This window comes from Clarias gariepinus, chromosome 1 (assembly GCF_024256425.1).
Source record: "Clarias gariepinus isolate MV-2021 ecotype Netherlands chromosome 1, CGAR_prim_01v2, whole genome shotgun sequence".
NCBI classification, from domain to species: domain Eukaryota; kingdom Metazoa; phylum Chordata; class Actinopteri; order Siluriformes; family Clariidae; genus Clarias; species Clarias gariepinus.
In genome coordinates this window covers 1,165,956-1,185,354 of record NC_071100.1, presented here as the reverse complement: position 1 = coordinate 1,185,354, position 19,399 = coordinate 1,165,956, and the positions used below count along the sequence as shown (strand labels likewise).

Here is a 19,399-nt window from a genome sequence, read left to right as displayed (position 1 = left end):
CATCCTTGTCACTCCTAAGGAGAACCTCAACATCTTCAGCTCTGCTACCTCCAACTCTATCTCCTGTCTTTTCTTCAGCGCCACTGTCTCTAAGCCGTAGAGCATCGCTGGTCTCACCACTGTCCTGTACACCTTTCCTTTCATTCTCGCTGATACTCTTTTATCGCACAACACACCTGACACTTTTCTCCACCCATTCCAACCTGCCTGTACCCGCCTCTTCACCTCCTTTCCACACTCTCCGTTGCTCTAGACCGTTGACCCTAAGTACTTAAAATCCTGCACCTTCTTTACCTCTGCTCCCTGTAGCTTCACCGATCCTCCTGGGTCCCTCTCATTTACACACATGTATTCCGTCTTGCTGCGGCTAACCTTCATTACTCTGCTTTCCAGAGCATACCTCCACCTCTCCAAATTTTCCTCCACCTGTTCCCTGCTCTCGCTACAGAGCACAATGTCATCTGCCAACATCATAGTCCATGGGGACTCCTGTCTTACCTCATCTGTCATCCTGTCCATCACCAGAGCAAACAAAAAGGGGCTTAGAGCCGATCCTTGATGCAGACTTACCTCCACCTTGAACTCTTCTGTCACACCTACAGCACATCTTACCACTGTCTTACAGCTCTCATACATGTCCTGCACCACTCTAACATACTTCTCTGCCACTTCAGACTTCCTCATACAATACCACAGCTCCTCTCTTGGCACCCTGTCATACGCTTTCTCTAAATCTAAAAAGACACTATGCAACTCCATGTTACCTTCTCTGTACTTCTCCACCAGCATCCTCAAAGCAAATACTGCATCTGATGTACTCTTTTTAGGCATAAAACCATATTGCTGCTCACAAATGCTCACCTCTGCCCTTAACCTAGCTTCCACTAGTCTTTCCCACAGCTTTATTGTCTGGCTCATTAGCTTTATACCTCTATAATTGCCACAGCTTTGCACATCTCCCTTGTTCTTAAAAGTTGGCACCAATACACTTCTCCTCCATTCCTCTGGAATCCTCTCACTCTCCAAGATCTTGTTAAACAAACTTGTCAAAAACTCTACTGCCACCTCTCCTAAGCACTTCCATACCTCCACAGGTATGTCATCAGGACCAACAGCCTTTCCACTCTTCATCCTCTTCAACGCCCTTCTCACCTCACTTCTACCAATATTTGCTACTTCCTGTTCCACAACAGTCACCTCTTCTACTCTTTGTTCTCTTTCGTTTTCCTCATTCATCAACTCCTTAAAGTACTCCTTTCATCTTCCCATCACCCTCCTGGCGTCTGTCAGTACATTTCCATCTCTATCTTTAATCACTCTAACCTGCTGCACATCCTTCCCATCTCTATCTTTCTGCCTTGCCAACCTGTACAGATCCCCCTCTCCCTCCTTACTGTCTAGCCTAGCATACAAGTCCTCATATGCTCTTTGTTTGGCCTTTGCCACCTCTACCTTCACCTTACTCTGCATCTCCCTGTACTCTCTTTAGTCCTCTCAGTGTCCCACTTCTTCTTAGCTAGCCTCTTTCCCTGTATACACTCCTGGACTTCCTCATTCCACCACCAAGTCTCCTTGTCCACTTTCCCCTTACCTGATGATACACCAAGTACCCTCCTACCTGTCTCCCTGATCACATTGGCTGTAGTTGTCCAGTTAACTGAAAGCACCTCCTGACCACCCATAGCCTGTCTCAACTCCCTAAAGACTTTACAACATTCTTCCTTTCTCAGCTTCCACCACTTTATCCTCTGCTCTGCCTTTGTTCTCTTCGCCTTCCTCACCACCAGGGTTATTTTACACACCACCATTCTGTGTTGTCTGGCTACACTCTCCCCTAGCAACACTTTGCAGTCACTGATCTCTTTCAGGTTACAACGTCGACACAAGATGTAGTCGACCTGAGTGCTTCTGCCTCCACTCTTATATGTCACCCTATGTTCCTGCCTCTTCTGGAAGAAAGTATTTACTACTGCCATTTCCATCCTCTTTGCAAAGTCCACCACCATCTGCCCTTCTACATTCCTGTCCTGAAGACCAAACCTGCCCATCACATTTTCATCACCTCTGTTCCCTTCCCCAACATGTCCATTGAAGTCTGCACCAATCACCACTCTTTCACCTCTGGGGATGCTCTGCATCACTTCATCTAACTCACTCCAGAATTTCTCCTTCTCTTTTAACTCACATCCTACCTGTGGGGCATAACCACTAACAACATTGAACATTATCCCTTCAATTTCCAGCTTCAGACTCATCACCCTATCTGATACTCTCTTCACCTCTAGAACATTCCTTACAAACTCCTCTTTTAGAATAACTCCTACTCCATTTCTTTTCCTATCCACACCATGGTAAAACAATTTGAACCCTGAGCCTAAGCTTCTAGCCTTGCTACCTTTCCACCTGGTCTCTTGGACACACAGTATATCCACCTTTCTTCTCTGCATCATATCAACTAACTCTCTTCCCTTCCCTGTCATGGTCCCAACATTCAAAGTCCCTACTATCACTCCTAAACTCTTGCCTTTCCTCTTCTCTCTCTGCTTTCGAACACGCCTTCCTCCTCTCCTTCTTCGACCAACAGTAGCCCAATTTCCACCAGCACCCTGTAGGTCAACAGCACCAGTGGCGGTCGTTGTTAGTAGTGGCGGGCCACGACCGATCCAGTATGGAAATTATATTCTTGATTCGCATCATTGATTTGGCAAATGTTTTACGTCGGATGCCCTTCCTGACACAACCCTCTGCATTTATCCAGACTTGGGACTGGCACAAGAAGACACTGGATTGCGCCCCCCCCCCCACTCCCCCGTGGTTGCATTATGTCGGTTCCAAAACCTCTGATAATTTAATCACCTCCTACTGGCTACCCAGAGTTAATGCATGTGCACGGTGCGTACATAAAGACATTTTCAATGGATCGCCGATTTCACGAATCAAAATGGAAAGTCAAAATGAAAAAAATAGAGCGGCATACTATACAGTGGCGGAGTTGGAGGTTTTAATGCATGCTTTTAAGTAATTAAAGACGATAATACTGAAAAAAAAAAGCAACACGGCTGCACCGGCTAAAAATAAAGAGTTGGCTTGGCAAAAAATAATGGACAGAGTAAATGCGTGAGTGTATTAAATTGCAAATTTATCATTGCCTCCCCTTTTATTGTAAGGCAAAATAATTAAACACCCTTTCCGCGTCCTTTTGACTGTTAAATCACTATGAAAGCATTTACTTTTCCTTTTTCATTTCTTTAGGTTAAAATACCAATGTATATTGACTAGGAATTTAGGGTTTCTTATTTAATAGGGTGTAATCCTTCTGGAGCCAGAAGAACTTTGAGCCAAGTCAAAATGAAACATAAGAACATTTAGCAAAAAGGTAATATTTGATAACATATTTACTGAACTATTTATTAAATACTGTTTAGTATATTCTTTCTGTCATGTAGCTAATAGAAAGAAGGCTTAAGCCCATCTAACTGGTGGGGGCCCATCACCACCCCTCACCCTGAGGAGCGGCTCTGTCCCTTAATAAAGGGTGACCAGTGGTTGCTGCCATTCCAGGGGGCACGTCATCACACACACCATGTACCACAAGTAATATGGTGAAATGTAAGTTTACCACTATGATTTTTTTTCATTATATGATTTAATAAATTACTATCTCTGTCACTTAAAGGCTTTTGAACATGCGTACCGTTTTTATGCAGGCTTACTGTATTTAACTGCATATGATATTTAGGCTACTGTGATCTTAGTTGTAATACTTTGACAAGGTTTTTTTCCTGCATTATTGCTTTTTCTTGGATAATATTGAGAATTCTATGGGTTGTATTTTCTTATAGATACTAATAGCGGGATTGTATTATTGGACCCTACAGAAAGAACACAGTCTGTCACAGTTGTAAGTGTTTTGTTGTCAGGTACCTTTAGTTGCTTTTAGATATTTAGTTTTTCTTTTTTTTTCTTTTTGCCAGATAATGTATACTTGTATATTTCCTCTGATGGATAAAGATGACAATGAGAGGACCACATCTGCTGTGACAGAGATGGACAATGCTGGTAGATCCACTGAGGTATGATGCATACCATTATAATGCAGCGCCCCTTTTTTCATAAGAGTAACAGGCATTGGTCTTTCACAGTACATACCTAGGGATTTACCAACAGATGTAGGTCCTTCAACCTCAGTGCACGATTTAAGAAGTGTAAGAATTTGTGTGCAGTTGTCCATATTTAAATTTTATTGTCTGACAGAATCTTATTTATGTAATTATTTTTGCCTTCCTAGTTGCCAACAAAGAAGCTGTATACGGTCCATCTTCAAAAACAAATAAAAAAAAGGGACATGGAAATGGACCTTATACAGCTTCAAATGGAAGAGAAAAGGCTATCCATTAAAAAAGCAACACTAGAAATTGAGGTGAGAACTTGTGCGTATATTAATCTGTTGCATGTTAAAAGTGTTGTGCATATAAAGCAATGTTTTAACACCACATTTTATTTCATTTTACTTTTATTGTTTTTCAGGAAATAAAGAAATGAACTGCACAGCAGACTAGTGCCAACAATTTAATAAAAGAAACTTTGACAAATCCTGTCTCTCAAAGTCTTCCATCTCTGTGTGCAGATATTGTTAACAAAACTATCACAGACCAGGGGCCTCATGTACAAAGACTTGCATTGAATTCATACTAAAACATTGCGTACGGACAAAGCTGTAAATGTGCGTGCGCAGTAAAAAAATCTGATGTATGAAACACTGCATATGCGGAATCCCACGCATATTCTCTTTGTACATCCGAATTAATGTGAAATTGAGCGCACGTGCACGAGTGCAAAACCCCTCCCTGCCTCCTCCTCAAATTCTATTTATGCCTCCTTATAAATATGGTCATGACTCCATTGACTGATTTGGCAAAATGGAACGAAAAAGCAATGGCAAAAGCAAGCTTCACAGAATGTGAATTGGAGGTGCTCCTATTGGAGGTAGACTGGAGAAAAACTGTGTTATTTGCAAGTTTGTCCTCCGGAATTAATAACAAAAAATCACTCACCAAGAAGCCACCCATCGCGCACCCTGCCACCCTGGAGCCTCATCCCAACCATGCTGTTTGTGAGGATGAATGAATCATGGGTTGTCCCAGGCCACCTTGCCACAATATTTGTTAGGCGCATTTAAGCATCACATATTATTTGCACATTTATAAATTGGAAATGTTTCCGATTCACGTATGCAAATTCGTCTTCAGATGGCGCCTTTATAGCAATGTGTGTGTAGTCGATCGCTTCGATTACATTAGGAAAACAGGCGATCGCTGTAAATTGCGCTTTAATGTTTGGCTGGTCAACTGCATGGTATGGAAACCTTATATACCTGCTAAACATGCGGATGATCCTGTCCCATACAGCTGGCATTGCACGGCTCAAAGACGACTGGCTTAACTCCGAGCGGTCTGCCAGTTCCCTTTGGAAAGAACCAGTTGCCAGGAAACCAAGCGTTGTCAGCACCTGTAAGGGAACGGGTAATGCGTGGCTCCTCGCTGTCTCTCTTTTCAAATTTGGACCCAACTTAGCACAGAGCTCCAAGAGGATAGCTCTTGGAAAGCTGAAACGGCTAATAAGCCAGTCATCATCGTGGGCCAGAAAATCACTGTGATCCCTAAAAACGCATTCCCTTCGGATTCGGCCATTGACAATGTCCTCTAATAAGGCCAACACTGCCATTGCCACAGACTAAGGGTTGTATACATTTGCAAATGCTTTTATATGTTCTAAATCACATAATTGGTAGGAAAATATTGTGTCAATTAACCCATTTTATCAATTATAAATTAATAGCAATGTTTTTCACATGAGTTGGTGCGATACTTTGTAGTGTGCAATTTAATGTAATTGCCTCTAGTAGTCGCCAACGGAAATAAAACAAACACACACAAGAAATACAAATACGCCAAACATAAAGTTGGCGTGGAAGAACGCACATTCTCACGGTAATTTCACTGTTAGTAAATCCCACCATGAGCGTGAAAACTGGCGTAAGCAAAGTTTATGTGTGTACGCGTTGATACATGAGGCCCCAGAAGTTTGATATATTATGTTAAACAGTAACCTGGATTGAACAGGACGAGTATGTAGCTCTAAATGAAGCTAGTCCTCCTGGATACAGCTACATAGACCCGCCTCGTCTAACTGGTAGAGGAGGAGGCCTCGCAGTTATTTACAACGATAGTCTGGCTATCGTACAAAAACACAGATTTAAATTTAATGCATTTAAAATTCTCTATAGTAACAAAGTCAGCACAGACGATTCCGCTAATCTTCATTTACAGACTCCCAGGGCCGTACTCTTAATTTCTCTGTGAATTTGCAGATTTCCTCTCAAACCTTGTCGTTTCCGTAGACAAAGCGTTAATTGCTGGAGATTTTAATATTCATTTGAATATTCATGAGAATCCAGAAGACCCTGTGCGTTAGGCATTTATGTCCATACTAGACTCAGTAGGAGTAAATCAGTGTGTAGTAGGACCCACTTATTAAGCAGGTCACGTTTTAGATTTAATAATATCTTTCGGATTAAGCATGAGAAATTTATCTGAAGCTATATCAGATCACTATCTTGTCTCAATTAAAGTGTGTTATAGTGATAATGTATGCACAGCACCACGCCACCGTACTAAACGTACATTTACATCAATACCACACAGAGTTTTATCAGTAATCTCCCAGTGTTAACAACTTTGATTGGATTACCGTCTGACCCCACAGAATTCGATTGGGCGACTGAATATTTAGAGTCGACGTTCCGTTATACCTTAGATAATGTAGCTACAGTTAAAAGAAAAATTATTAGAGATAAGAAACTCGCTTCCTGGTATAATGACCACACACGTACTTTAAAACAAACGGAAATTAGAAGGTAAATTGCATCAAACTAAATTGCTAGCATTTCAAATAGCATGGAACTATAGAAAAGCCCTTATTTATGTGGGGTATGTTCCAAAATCTTTTAAATTAGCAGTTATTAAACCGATTATTAAAAAACCTGACTTTGACCCCTTTCAGCTGTCCAATTACAGGCCAATATCAAACCTCCCCTTTATCTCTAAGATTTTTGAAAAGATAGTAGCGGAGCAGCTATGCTCATATCTACATAGAAATGGCATACACGAACTGTATCAGTCAGGATTTAGGCCTCATCACAGCAAAGAAACAGCACTCGTTGAAGTAGTAAATACCTCCTATTGACCTATTGGCTAAGATCCTATTTGACCAATCGTTATCAGTATGTAGACTTAAATGGTGATTGTTCTGCATGTTCTCTAGTGGAGTTTGGTGTTCCACAAGGTTCAGTTTTAGGCACACTGCTTTTTTCCCTTTATATGCTTCCTCTTGGCAACATAATCCGTAAACATGGTATTAGTTTTCATTGTTATTCTGACGACACACAGTTATATGTCTCAGCAAAACCAGATGAGAAAAAACAGCTTACTAAAGTTGAGCAATGTGTGCAGGACATAAGAGATTGCTTAATCCTGATAAGACAGAAGTTCTAGTCATAGGACCGCATTCAGCTAGAAGTAAGATTTTAGATCACACTGTAACTTGAGATGGCCCTTACTGTTCTATCGAGTGCAACAGTAAAAGACCTCGGTGTAATTATAGATTCCAGCCTTTCATTTGAAGCACATGTAGATAATATTATCAGGATAGGATTCTTTCACTTCAGAAATATTGCCAAGATAAGAAATATATTGTCGCTAAACAATGCAGAAAAACTAGTTCATGCTTTTATCACCTCTAGGTTGGACTTTTGTAATGCCCTACTGTCTGGTTGTTCAACTAGATGCATGAACAAGCTTCAGCTAGTCCAGAATGGAGCAGCGAGAGTTCTTACTAGAACCAGAAGATACGAGCACATCACACCTACCTTATCTTTACTTCATTGGCTCCCTCCCTTTACTTCAAGACTGCTCTTGACATATAAAGCATTAAATGGTCTTGTGCCGCAGTATCTGAGCGAACTGCTAGTGTCTTACGATTCGCCACACCTACTACAATCCAAGGATGCAGGCTGCTTGTCAGTTCCGCGTATTATGAAAACTACAGCAGGGGGCGGAGCTTTTTCTTACAAAGCCCCAAAATTATGGAATAGTCTTCCAAGTAATGTTCGGGACTCAGACACAGTCTCAGTGTTTAAGTCTAGGCTAAAAACCTATTTATTTAATCAAGCATTTTTATAAATAGATTTGTCTTGAGTAAAGGGGCAGATGTGGGGGATTCATGGGCGTAAAGTATTATGGTGAACTGGTATGTTTGGATGCTGTCTTCCCCACTCTCATTGATCACTCAGGTTTGTTGACGGTGAGGTGATTGTTTGCTTTACATCTCAGGGAGCCCTCATGTCTGTGTTTCCTTCTGGCTCTCCCCTTTTAGTTATGCTGTTATAGTTAGTCCTGCTGGAGTCTCTGCTTGCACTCTACACTAAATATACATTCACATTATACATTATGTGACTGCGACCATACCTAACTGTTATCTCTCCTCTTCTGATCTCCCATCTTTTGTTCTATCTCCCTGTCTCTCTCTTCCCTATCTTCCCCTGTCTCCCTCTTCCCTCTCTCTGTCGAGCTACTGTACACATGCCGTTCCTGAGCTGCCAGTGATCCAGCCTCTGCCTTCTGGACCTGCCTGACCCATCCTGGTGCCCCGCTTCTGGTTGGAAATCTCGTCGCATGGATGCCCCATATGTCACTTTGTGATATGTCTGGTGTCTGGGGATGGTTTCCCTCTACCATGAAGACGGTTCTGGCCTCGACTGGTGTTGACAGCTGTTTATCTGAGGATTTGACTTGGCTGCAGTTGCTCGATAGTTCAAGACTGGAATTTCCTACAAGTCTACCTGAGTCTCCAATAACTACCTGGACTCCATATTAACATGAATTAACATCAACTGTTATAGCTGAACTGTAGATTGTCCCTGTCGCTCACCAGGGACAATCTACTCATTTTGATTTATGCACACACTGAAGAGAAGTTGTTGATTATAGTGATATTTTTTAACAGTTTTTTTTCCATTCCATAACATTTTTATTTCCGTCAAAATCTCCTGACATTGGACTACAGTATAATATATATGTTATATATTCTATATACAAGTTATTTATATAGTAATTTCTACCTTTGAAGATTGTTCTACAGCAGCCTTACAGCAACCCAAATCTGGTTTTAAAGCTATAATAAACCAGACAGATGACTAATTGATGGAAAAAATCCTGAAAGTAATTCAGCCTCTTCTTGGAAACAGACCACAATTATTAGCATTTCCTGCAGTAACTTATTGGTGTAGACTCAAGGCTCGTATACAGAAAGAGTTTTTACTTTTTGTGTGTGTGTTGCTTAGTCCATCATAAACTGAAATCAGGCAGCATGTCTGATGTGGACACTTCATAAAGGTTCCTGGGATCAAGGAGAGCCATGTCAGCAGAGGGGGAGCCATGTGTTCATGTGTGCTTTCTATTATGATGTCCATGAGCTGGTTGTGGATCTCAACCTCATTAGCACTGTTTGCATCTCTGTATGTCACCAACTGTTTTCCCAAAAAAACTTTCTTGTCATGCAGAGTAATTTTAGGAGAAACAAACATGCAGTGAGCAGTTAAGATGTCCATGCTTTTTGTTTGTATGTATTCTTAGAGTGGTGTTGTGACTTTAAAAATCCAGAGAATGAGCTGGGCTGACAACACTGGTTCATGCCTCATTAAGGCCTTCAAATACCTTCTAGGTTTTCCTGAGAAATATTCAGTGTACTATCTGTCTGTCTGTCTGTCTGTCTGTATCCTTGACTGAATACCTTGTTTGTCAAATAATGTGCAGCAAACTGTCAGGTGGCATTAATGCCTTCATGAACTGCTGGTTCACTCATTTTTTATCATAAGAGTAGACCAGAATATTGCTATGATTATTTCTTTACATTTTACTCCATCCTCCACAAGCAAAATGCTCTCATCTTCTCTCCAGTTTTACTTTTATTTCATTTTGATCAGATTATGACAGTCCCACACAGCTCTATTATAGGGGCTTTAATCAGTTATGATTGGAGCAGTCTGTTTAGGATAGCGCCATGCAGCGAGTCACACATCTATACGTTTTGTAAAAAGTGATGTCACACGCTTTCCTGGCACAGTCGTACTCCTGACAGAAAAAGAAAAGGGTAGAAAGCTTTCTTAAGTACTTTTATGTCTTACTCTAAGATAGGAATATGTTCAGTCCTAAATGAACATTTAGTGGGATTCTTAAGAGTGATTCTGAGATGTTCTTTTTTGGAAAGCTCTTAGGATTACGATTAATGCTTAGATCTTTGTAAATATGCATACCCATTATTATTAATTTTTTTGGTCAAATAGACAGATTTACTTAAATGCAATGTCATGCTCTTTTATGTTTTAGTGTCTTTAATTTATGTAATATTCAATCAATGATCTTAATTGTCTGTTACGCCCCGGTCTAGGTCGGGCCGTAACAGGAGTGAAAAGAAAAAAAAGAGGGTGAGACCAAAAGTGTGTTTGCTTAGTGTTTATTTTACAAAAAGGTGAATAAGCAAATCCCCAAAAGGTGGCTGTGAGCGTCAGAAGCCGACAAGGCCAAAACAATAAACAAAATTCCCTCTACCTAGTACCAAAAGTGACAACTTGCCTGCACCAAAAATAAAGAAACAGAAATACAAGACTCTTCCCTTACTCCCTAACTAACCACAAACCAAGAAGAAACAAAATGGTGTTGACTTCTTACTAAGCCACTCAATAAAGAGTTAAATACAAATATATACAAAAGTATTTACAAACCAAACAAACAAAACAAAGGGCAAACACAAAAACGTAGTCAACACAAGCAAAAGGGTCATACACGGAATAGGCGAACAAAACCAAGCGACCATCAAAAGGGGAAAGTCTAAGAGTAGTCAGAACATAGCAAAGGGGTCATACACAGAATAACATTCAGGATTAAGTATTGGATAAACAGTAAGCAAAAACAAGGTCTGTAGCATGGTGGTCTGAAGGCCTTAAGTAGGCCTTTGGGTTGCCTGGAGGACCAATCATCTGGGAGGAGGCGGGACCAACAAAGAACAGGCAGAGCAGCAACCAGTAGATTTACAGGCACACTGAAGAGGGTGGGACCTGAAACAACAAGGCATGACACACCCTATCCCACCACCAGCAGAGACAAAGCAGGCATAACCAGACACACAAAACAATTAAATCCAATATCGTAACATGTCATTAAAATTGATAATAAGTCAGCACCAATACTGTGTTGTGTCTGTGATGTAAAATGAGCTGCCTCACTTTTGTTATGACTCTTTTGACAATACATTTTAAAATGAATTATGCAGTGAAGTGGATTGTAAGACTTAGAGAAATAGATCAGCTCCTGCTGAAGAATCACACAACTCTGAACTTTTTATCATTATATTGTTATTATTTATATTCTTCATTTAAATATATTTATTTAATTACATTCTTATTTTCATATTTTTATTTGAATACTCTCTTTTTATTTTCAGGTCATGAGTGGTTATTCGTACTCCAGCCCAGTAGGGGGCGGAAAAACACCTCACCTGCCTACAAGACAAGCTGAGAAGAAGAGCTGGTTTTCCCGCGTGACCTGCTTTTCATTCTCTACATGTAGCTGTTTCTACCTGCAGTTTCACACAGACTCTTAAATCTGATCGAGTTCAATTAATACCAGCATTTGGAGAGGATAAACTCACTGATCCTGAGGTAAGTTATAGTCTAAACACTTACTGACTGGATCCTCACTGGATTCTGGTTCATTTGTAATATGGTGCAGATAAACTCTATATTAATGTGTTTAACTCTACCGCATGACATCGGGTTTGTTCACTATAAACACATTAACTGTTCCTTTATTGAAATTAAGGTCTTGAAGACTAGATTTTAAATGATATATGTTTTTTTCCTCAGTAAATGATTGTTTGTGTGCGTTTGTAGGTGTCTCAGGCTGGGTTTACACCGCAGGTCTCGAGGCCCAGTTCTGATCTGTTGTCTATATGATCCATTACTTTACACTGTCGGGTTAATGTGACCCGATTCCGATGTTTTTTGCTCATATGTGACACATATCCGATGTGTTCCGTGTAAACAGGAAAAAAAAGCATGCATTCAAATATTTCATGATCGGTTTGAGGCCTCCTTCATATGTGGAAATAAATCAGAAATAAATCAGATATGTGCTAATGTGATTGTGGTGTGAACAGACAGATCGGATCTCCTGAGTCATTGCGGTCTGTACGTCATTAAAATGGCGGCGACTTTCGCGGTTTAATGACGTAATGCTATTCTGCGGTAGAAGCGCGTGTGGAATTAGAACATCGCAGGTGACATGGAGGAGGAAAAGGTCCTCTCCTCCTAAATAACATTAATAATCCAGTATTTCGTAAATGAAGCATATGCACAGGCTGCAATTATGCCGTTTTTTCTCCTCCTCAATCAAAAAAATAAAAAATAAAATCAGATCTAGGCAACAAATCAGAATTGGACATCGAGGCCTGCAGTTTAAACGTGGCCTCCGATACACTGTGACCATATGATCCCTTCAGCCATCATCTTAAAATATTTAAAATATTTCTTCACTGATCAAAGAATTGCATTTTCATAATCATAATAAAAAAAACAACAACATAAAACTAAAGAAGGTGATGTGGTCCATTATGGACACAGCCACAGGATCCTGACGTAAATTATAGTCAAACTGGTCAGAAAAAAACAACATTGTGCACAGAATGACAATACAAAGATTCAAAGAACTTTATTAATCCCAGAGGGGAATTGCTCTTGGTTATACAGTTGCTCTGATTAATCTACCGGTAAGCAAGGAAAACTTAGATTAGGAAAAAATATATATATTAGACAGGAAAATAAAATAAAATAATTAAAATTTAAAGAAAAATAATAATAAATATAAGTAAAATAGAATAGAATTAACTATGGCACATAATTTAGTTACATATTGCACTAGAACGGTAGTGTAAGTGAAAAAAAAAAAAGTATTGCACAAGTATTGTATAATCAGATATTGCACTTAGAACGTTGAGTTGTGTGAAAAGAAGTGTCATAAAATGTTATTAACCAGGAACCACTGACAGTCCCTGTCAAAATGCTACAGAGAAGAGTAATATAATTTTATGGCTATTGGGAGAAAAGATCTTCTGTGGTGTTCCATAGAACACCCGGTCATAATTAGTCACTGGCTGTAATTGCTCCTCTGGTCGGTGAGAACTCCGTATAGCGGGTGAGAAGGATTGTTCAAGATTGTGCGTATCTTGGACAGGATCCTCCTCCTTGCCACGACATTAACAGAGCCTCAACAAAACAAACTACAACAAGATCTAAATTAGCTGTTTTACATGAGGGATGAATAACACTGGTCTCTATGAAGGAGCGGTCAGGAGTGGCTTGGTGGTTAAGGCATTGTACTACGGATCAGAAAGTCCTGGGTTTAAACCTCACAACCAACCAAATTGCCACTGTTGGGCCCTTGAGCAAGGCCCTTAACCCTCAACTGCACCGATTAAAAAAAAAAAAAAAAAAAAAAAAAGATTTTAATGTTAAACAAGTCGCCCTGGATAAGGCCTTCAGCCAAATGTATAAATATAAATACAAGCTTTTGAGTGTTTTGGGGTTGTGAGAAGACATCTGTCACTCAAGATATACAGGAAGTTGGAAGTTGTTTCTTTATCTTTGTTTCTTGTGTGTTCTGCTTCACTTTAAACTATGATGGCCGTGAAGTGCAAAAAAATTAACAAAACTGACCTTAAGGCCACCGTAAGTACGCCATATTTGAAACCACAATAATGTTTGCACATTCATACATACAAATCTACCGCTACTACAGTACTTCCTGAATATCTTGAGTGACAGATGTCTCGTCCAATTAGCGGTAAGCATTTCATTCACAATCTATACCTACCTTTTCCGGTTTGTATCGGACTGGCCGAGAAGTGCCCCCCCCCCAAAAAAAATAGTTTTGGGTTTTGTTATTTGGTTTTTAATTTGTTTTCCGTTTTGTTAATTTGGTTTTGAATTTATTTTGTTTTGGGTTTTGTTACTTGGTTTTCAGTTTTGTTAATTTGTTTTGCACTTTAGGGCCACCGTAGTAATGTATACCAAACTATTAAATTTACTCCTATAATTAACTGTTCAAAGGAAAATAATGCATTTTTTTGGACACCTTCAGCATTTCTTTACAATGTAGAAAAAAATAAAAATCAGGAACGATCATGGAGTTAGAAAGTGACCCCAAACTTTTGAACAGTAGTCTATATATATATATATATATATATATATATATATATATATATATATATATATATATATATACTTTTGAATACCTTAAATGAATACACTAAATATATTATGACATTATTGCACACTTAATATGACCCAAGAGCGTTTGTAAACATTGCATAGTAATCTAATATATTTATGTAATGTTGTATTATTATATGTAATATTGTATTACATATTTTATTGAGATGTAATATTGCAATTCTTATGTTATTAAAACAGGTATGTAACATTGTCCTATTGTGTTACTGTTCGTGAATATCCATATAGTGTACGAGTTACAGAGAAGAGTTGGATAATTTTATAATTTTTATAAAATAATGTAGCAGTTTGGTCCATCACTAAGCCACAGTTTGCAATCAGAATATAAATTTAACAAGTAAAAAAAAAAGTAGAAAAATTGGCTTTTCTTATGTGCAGCATAAGTAAGTTCCATGTTTCGCTCTCAGAAAGCATCAATTTAATATATAAGGTGTTGATGAAAATGTAAAAACAATACAGGGAAATAACAATTGGGACAATTTTTCATAATAGAATTCCTTTTTTTTCCCGAACAGATAAGGAACATGATGCCCTCAAGTGTCTCCAGTAGTCATCAAATGACTATTGAACCAGTGAGCCAAGAACCAGATGAACCACATCACTGCACACAGTGTGAAAAGAGGTTCCTTTCCAGAAGTCAACTCCTTCAACATCAGAGCATCCACTCAGGAGAGAAGCCGTATCAGTGCACACAGTGTGGAAAGAGTTTTACTCAGCAGAGCTCTCTCGACAAACACCAACGCGTTCACAAAGAAAAGAAGCCGTATCCGTGCTCACATTGTGGCAAGATTTTCATTCATGAAGGTTCTCTCCTGCGACATCAGCGTGTTCACGAAGAAAAGCCGTGTCACTGTTCACGATGTGGAAAGACTTTTACTCAGCAGAGTTCTTTCCAACACCACATATGCATTCGGACAAAAAAGAATCCGTATCAGTGCTCACAATGTGAAAAGAATTTCCTTTACAGGTGTCTTTTAAAACGACATGAGCGCGTTCACACCGGAGAGAAGCTGTGTCGTTGCTCACAGTGTGGAAAGAGTTTTGATCAGCGGAGTTCCCTCCTCCAACACCAGTGCATTAAAAAAGAGAAGAAGTTGTATCAATGCTCACAATGTGGAAAGGATTTTCCTTACAGATGTCGTCTCCTGCAACATCAGAGCGTTCACACAGAAAAGAAGCCGCATCACTGCTCACAGTGTGGAAAAAGTTTTGCTCAGCAGAGTTCGCTCCAAAACCATCGATGCATTCTGACAGAAGAGAAGCCGCATCGGTGCTCACAGTGTGGAAAGGTTTTCATTTACAAATCTACTCTCCAGCGGCATGAGCGCATTCACACAGGAGAGAAGCCATACCAGTGCTCGCAGTGTGGAAAGAGGTTTACTCATCGGAGTTCTCTCCGACAACACCAGTGTATTAATACTGATAATAAGCCGTTTCAGTGCTCACAGTGTGGAAAGTGTTTCTATAGCAGGAGTCGTCTCAAGCGCCACCTACCAGTACATGCAAAACAGAAGCCGTATCAGTGCTTAAAATGTGGAAAAGGTTTCAGTTCCAAATATCTCCTGCAGTGCCATGAGCATGTTCACACGGGAGAGAAGCCGTATCACTGCTCGCTTTGTGGCAAGAGTTTTACTCAAAAGAATTATCTCAAGGTCCATCAGCGCATTCACACTGGAGAAAAGCCTTACACATGCTCGCAATGTGGAAAGTGTTTCAACGGACAAAGTATTCTCAATGCACATCAGCGGATTCACACTGGAGAAAAACCTTATCACTGCTCAGAGTGTGGAAAGAGTTTCCTTTACAGATGTCTTCTTAAGCGCCACCTGACAGTTCACACAGGAAAGCCGTATCGGTGCTTAAAATGTGCAAAGAGTTTCCGTTCCAAATCTCTCCTGCAGTGCCATGAGCATGTTCACATGGGAGAGAAGCCATATCACTGCTCGCTTTGTGGCCAGAGATTTACTCAAAAGGCAAATCTCAAAGCCCATCAGCGCATTCACACTGGAGAGAGGCCTTACACATGCTCACAATGTGGAAAGTGTTTCGGCGAACAAAGTACTCTCAAGGAACATGAGCGCATTCACACTGGAGAAAAACCCTATCACTGCTCAGAGTGTGGGAAGAGTTTCAGGCGAAAGGGTGGTCTTCGGTATCACAAGCGCATTCACACCGGAGAGAGGCCTTACATCTGCTCACAGTGTGGAAAGAGTTATCTTTTCCCCTCTTCTTTAAAATTACACCTGCACATTCACACAGGAGTGAGACCTTATCACTGCTCAGAGTGTGGGAAGAGTTTTATTCGATCATGTGATCTTACAAGACACCAGGTCATCCACACGAAGAAAAGCGGAAATTAATGGAGCTTACACCCGTGTTACAGAAGCTGTATCAGTGCTAACAGTGTGGGCGCAGATTTATATATTAAACAGAGGTTTACTTAAGTACTATAAATAAGTAAATAAGCAATTTAAATGTGATTGAACTGTAGATTTTCAGCTGTAATTCAAGGAGTTTAACCAATATATTGTATTATGGTTTAACAGCCCCTCAATTTTAACAGGTATCTAGACATAGTACTCAAATCATAGATATTTGTATTTAAATTTGGATTTAAAAGCTTTGCAGTGAAATCCTACTTGAAACCATGGACATTGCCAAATATTGCCCTAACTAGTTAGGCGTTACAGCATTTTCTTTTACCTCCACGCCCCTCCACTTCAAAGGAACCAAGGGATCAGTTAACACTAATAGTACCATATAAAACATGACATGCAGTTTTATGTAGACATTATACATCTGAACAGTTGAGAGTTAAGGGCCTTGTTCAAGGGCCCAACAGGGGCAACTGAGCTTGGAGTTTGGTCTTCAGCAAGTGAAAAGCAGCTCAGGGTGGTTGAGATCAGGTGTCTGACTCTGCCCTTTTTATAACATCATTATTTTAATAATCAGAATTTGACTGAACCTGAGCAGAAAGTAGATTTAGTCTATACACTCCAAAATTCATTCTGCTGCTTCTATCAGCAGCCACATCACCAGTAATACAGTTTCTCTGCAGCCAGATACGTCACTGCCGTCAAGCTACTGTACCTCCACCATGTTTGTTGATGATCATGATCGTCCATCATTCTGCTACAAGTTTGCCTTATATTAGAACTATTTTTAGTTTTGGTGAGATTTCCAATTTCTTTGGTGCAATGAACATATAACTCAAATGTATATGTTTTAGTTTTTTTTTTTTTTTCAATAAAACTATTTTGCTGACTTTTTTGAAGTTCTTTCCGTTTATCAAGCGTGCTTTACACTGGACTAAGTAAAAAGTGTCTATATTCATTTTATTTATGTAGTGATTTTTTTTGCTTTAGCCATTGTCCTAAAATACCTTACATCAACCTAGGTCTGGTTTTAGATTAATAATGAACAAAAGGAAAAAGTGGTGAAAAAAGAGCTGAAAGGAACCAGACTCTAAATGTAATCAATGCTGTTCTTGGAGATCTAATAATCAGCACTGAGGTAAAGCCTTGCGTTAAAATACCTGACATTCCCCATCAGTTAATCAAATGACAAATAAAGAGACAAAACATTGTCAGCTGCATGAAGTCATTAAATTTAACTTTTTTGTCATGCATAAAAGAATGAAGAATGATTGAAATGATCATAATAGTGTTGCTGAGGTAAATTATATAACATTAATCTACAATAAAATGCGTTTACACTAAGTGGAATGAGTGATGAAGATGCGCAGGGTCTGAAACATCAAAATATAGAAATACATGAGAATATTTACAAAGATGTTAAAATGTTTGCATTGGGTTTAATTATGCATTAAACAAAATCATTTAACATGTTTAAATTAAGGGCAAAATTTCAGTGTGAGCTGAATAAAAATCAATAGTAACAGTTGGTATATTTAGCATAAAATAGAAAGGGTATATCAAAGTATATTTTGGATCAATAAAGTATCTATCTATCTATATAAAACCTTAATTTCCTAGTTAAATGTAATTTATTCGATAAATAAACATATCAATATATATGTATATGAAAGCCAAACATGGCAGAATATAAATTTTTAATCTGAATTTGAGAATCAATTTTAACACAAAACAACGTATCATGATTCATAAAAACACTCATAAGCTATTAAGTTACAGTAAAAGACTCACAGCGCTGCACTCAATTTTTTACTATTAGGCCTTGTTTACACGGCCTAATAGTAATCGAGCGTTTTTCTTGCGTTCGTAGCGTCCGGTAAGCGCGGATCAAGCGCAGAGTGTTTTCTACACATAGGAGTCAATGAGAGTGTTCACACGGGCTTTGGTGACGTGGGTTTGTCCGGCTGCGCGTTTATACAGCATCAAAAAAACGTTGCATGCAGCTTTTTCTTGGTGTTCAAAACCCAACGAACGCAAGGAAACCGCTTCTAGTTTGTTTTCTTCGCATTAATTTTACGCTTCGGAGGACCGGATATATCCCATGATCCTACATGCTATACATACTGTAGGGAAATGCGGAAAAGGGCAAAAAAAATAAATAATTGTTGAAAAACTTAGGCCTTGTTCACACAGGCGTTAAGTTTTTGGATAAACGAACGTGCTCTAAACGTCCTAGACGTTTATGTTGCATTTTGTGGTGGCGCTTGATTGACTTCTACACCGGCGTTGGTTTGTCTCTGTCTAACGTCAGCCTGCAGCCCAAATTGTAGTTTGTGTGGAAACTTGTAAAGGCAGTGTCGGGAACTGTATATGAAAGCCCGCCGCTACCAGGTTCACTCTCTGACTGCACAAAGTCGGATTAAAGGTAGTTTTTTTGTGGATTATGAAGAAATGCGAAAATTTCCACCTAAGTTTTTCAACAATTAATTTTTTATTTCCCTATGTATAGCATGTAGAATCATGGGATATATCCGGTCCTCCGAAGCGTAAAATGAACGCGCAGTAAACGAACTAGAAGCGGTTTCCTTGCGTTCGTTGGGTTTTGAACGCCAAGAAAAAG

The 19,399-nt window shown here is 39.4% G+C and overlaps 2 protein-coding genes across 3 annotated transcripts in view; one reads left to right on the top strand and one right to left on the bottom strand.

Annotated features, from left to right (window-relative positions):
* LOC128523508 (gastrula zinc finger protein XlCGF26.1-like) overlaps positions 1–17,615 on the top strand; it is a 179,410-nt gene extending 161,795 nt beyond the window's left edge. The window contains exons 1-2 of one of the 2 annotated variants that reach the window (XM_053495688.1): positions 11,649–11,776; positions 14,920–17,615. In XM_053495688.1, the coding sequence (XP_053351663.1) occupies positions 14,929–16,764 (1,836 nt within the window). In that variant the 5' untranslated portion in view covers positions 11,649–11,776; positions 14,920–14,928 and the 3' untranslated portion in view covers positions 16,765–17,615. Of the gene's footprint in view, positions 1–11,648; positions 11,777–14,919 lie in introns of those variants that run through there. The other variant, XM_053495689.1, reaches the window with a different exon arrangement.
* The window catches only part of LOC128523741 (zinc finger protein 239-like), a 366,823-nt gene that overhangs the window by 93,475 nt on the left and 253,949 nt on the right, over positions 1–19,399 (bottom strand). The window lies entirely within an intron of this gene.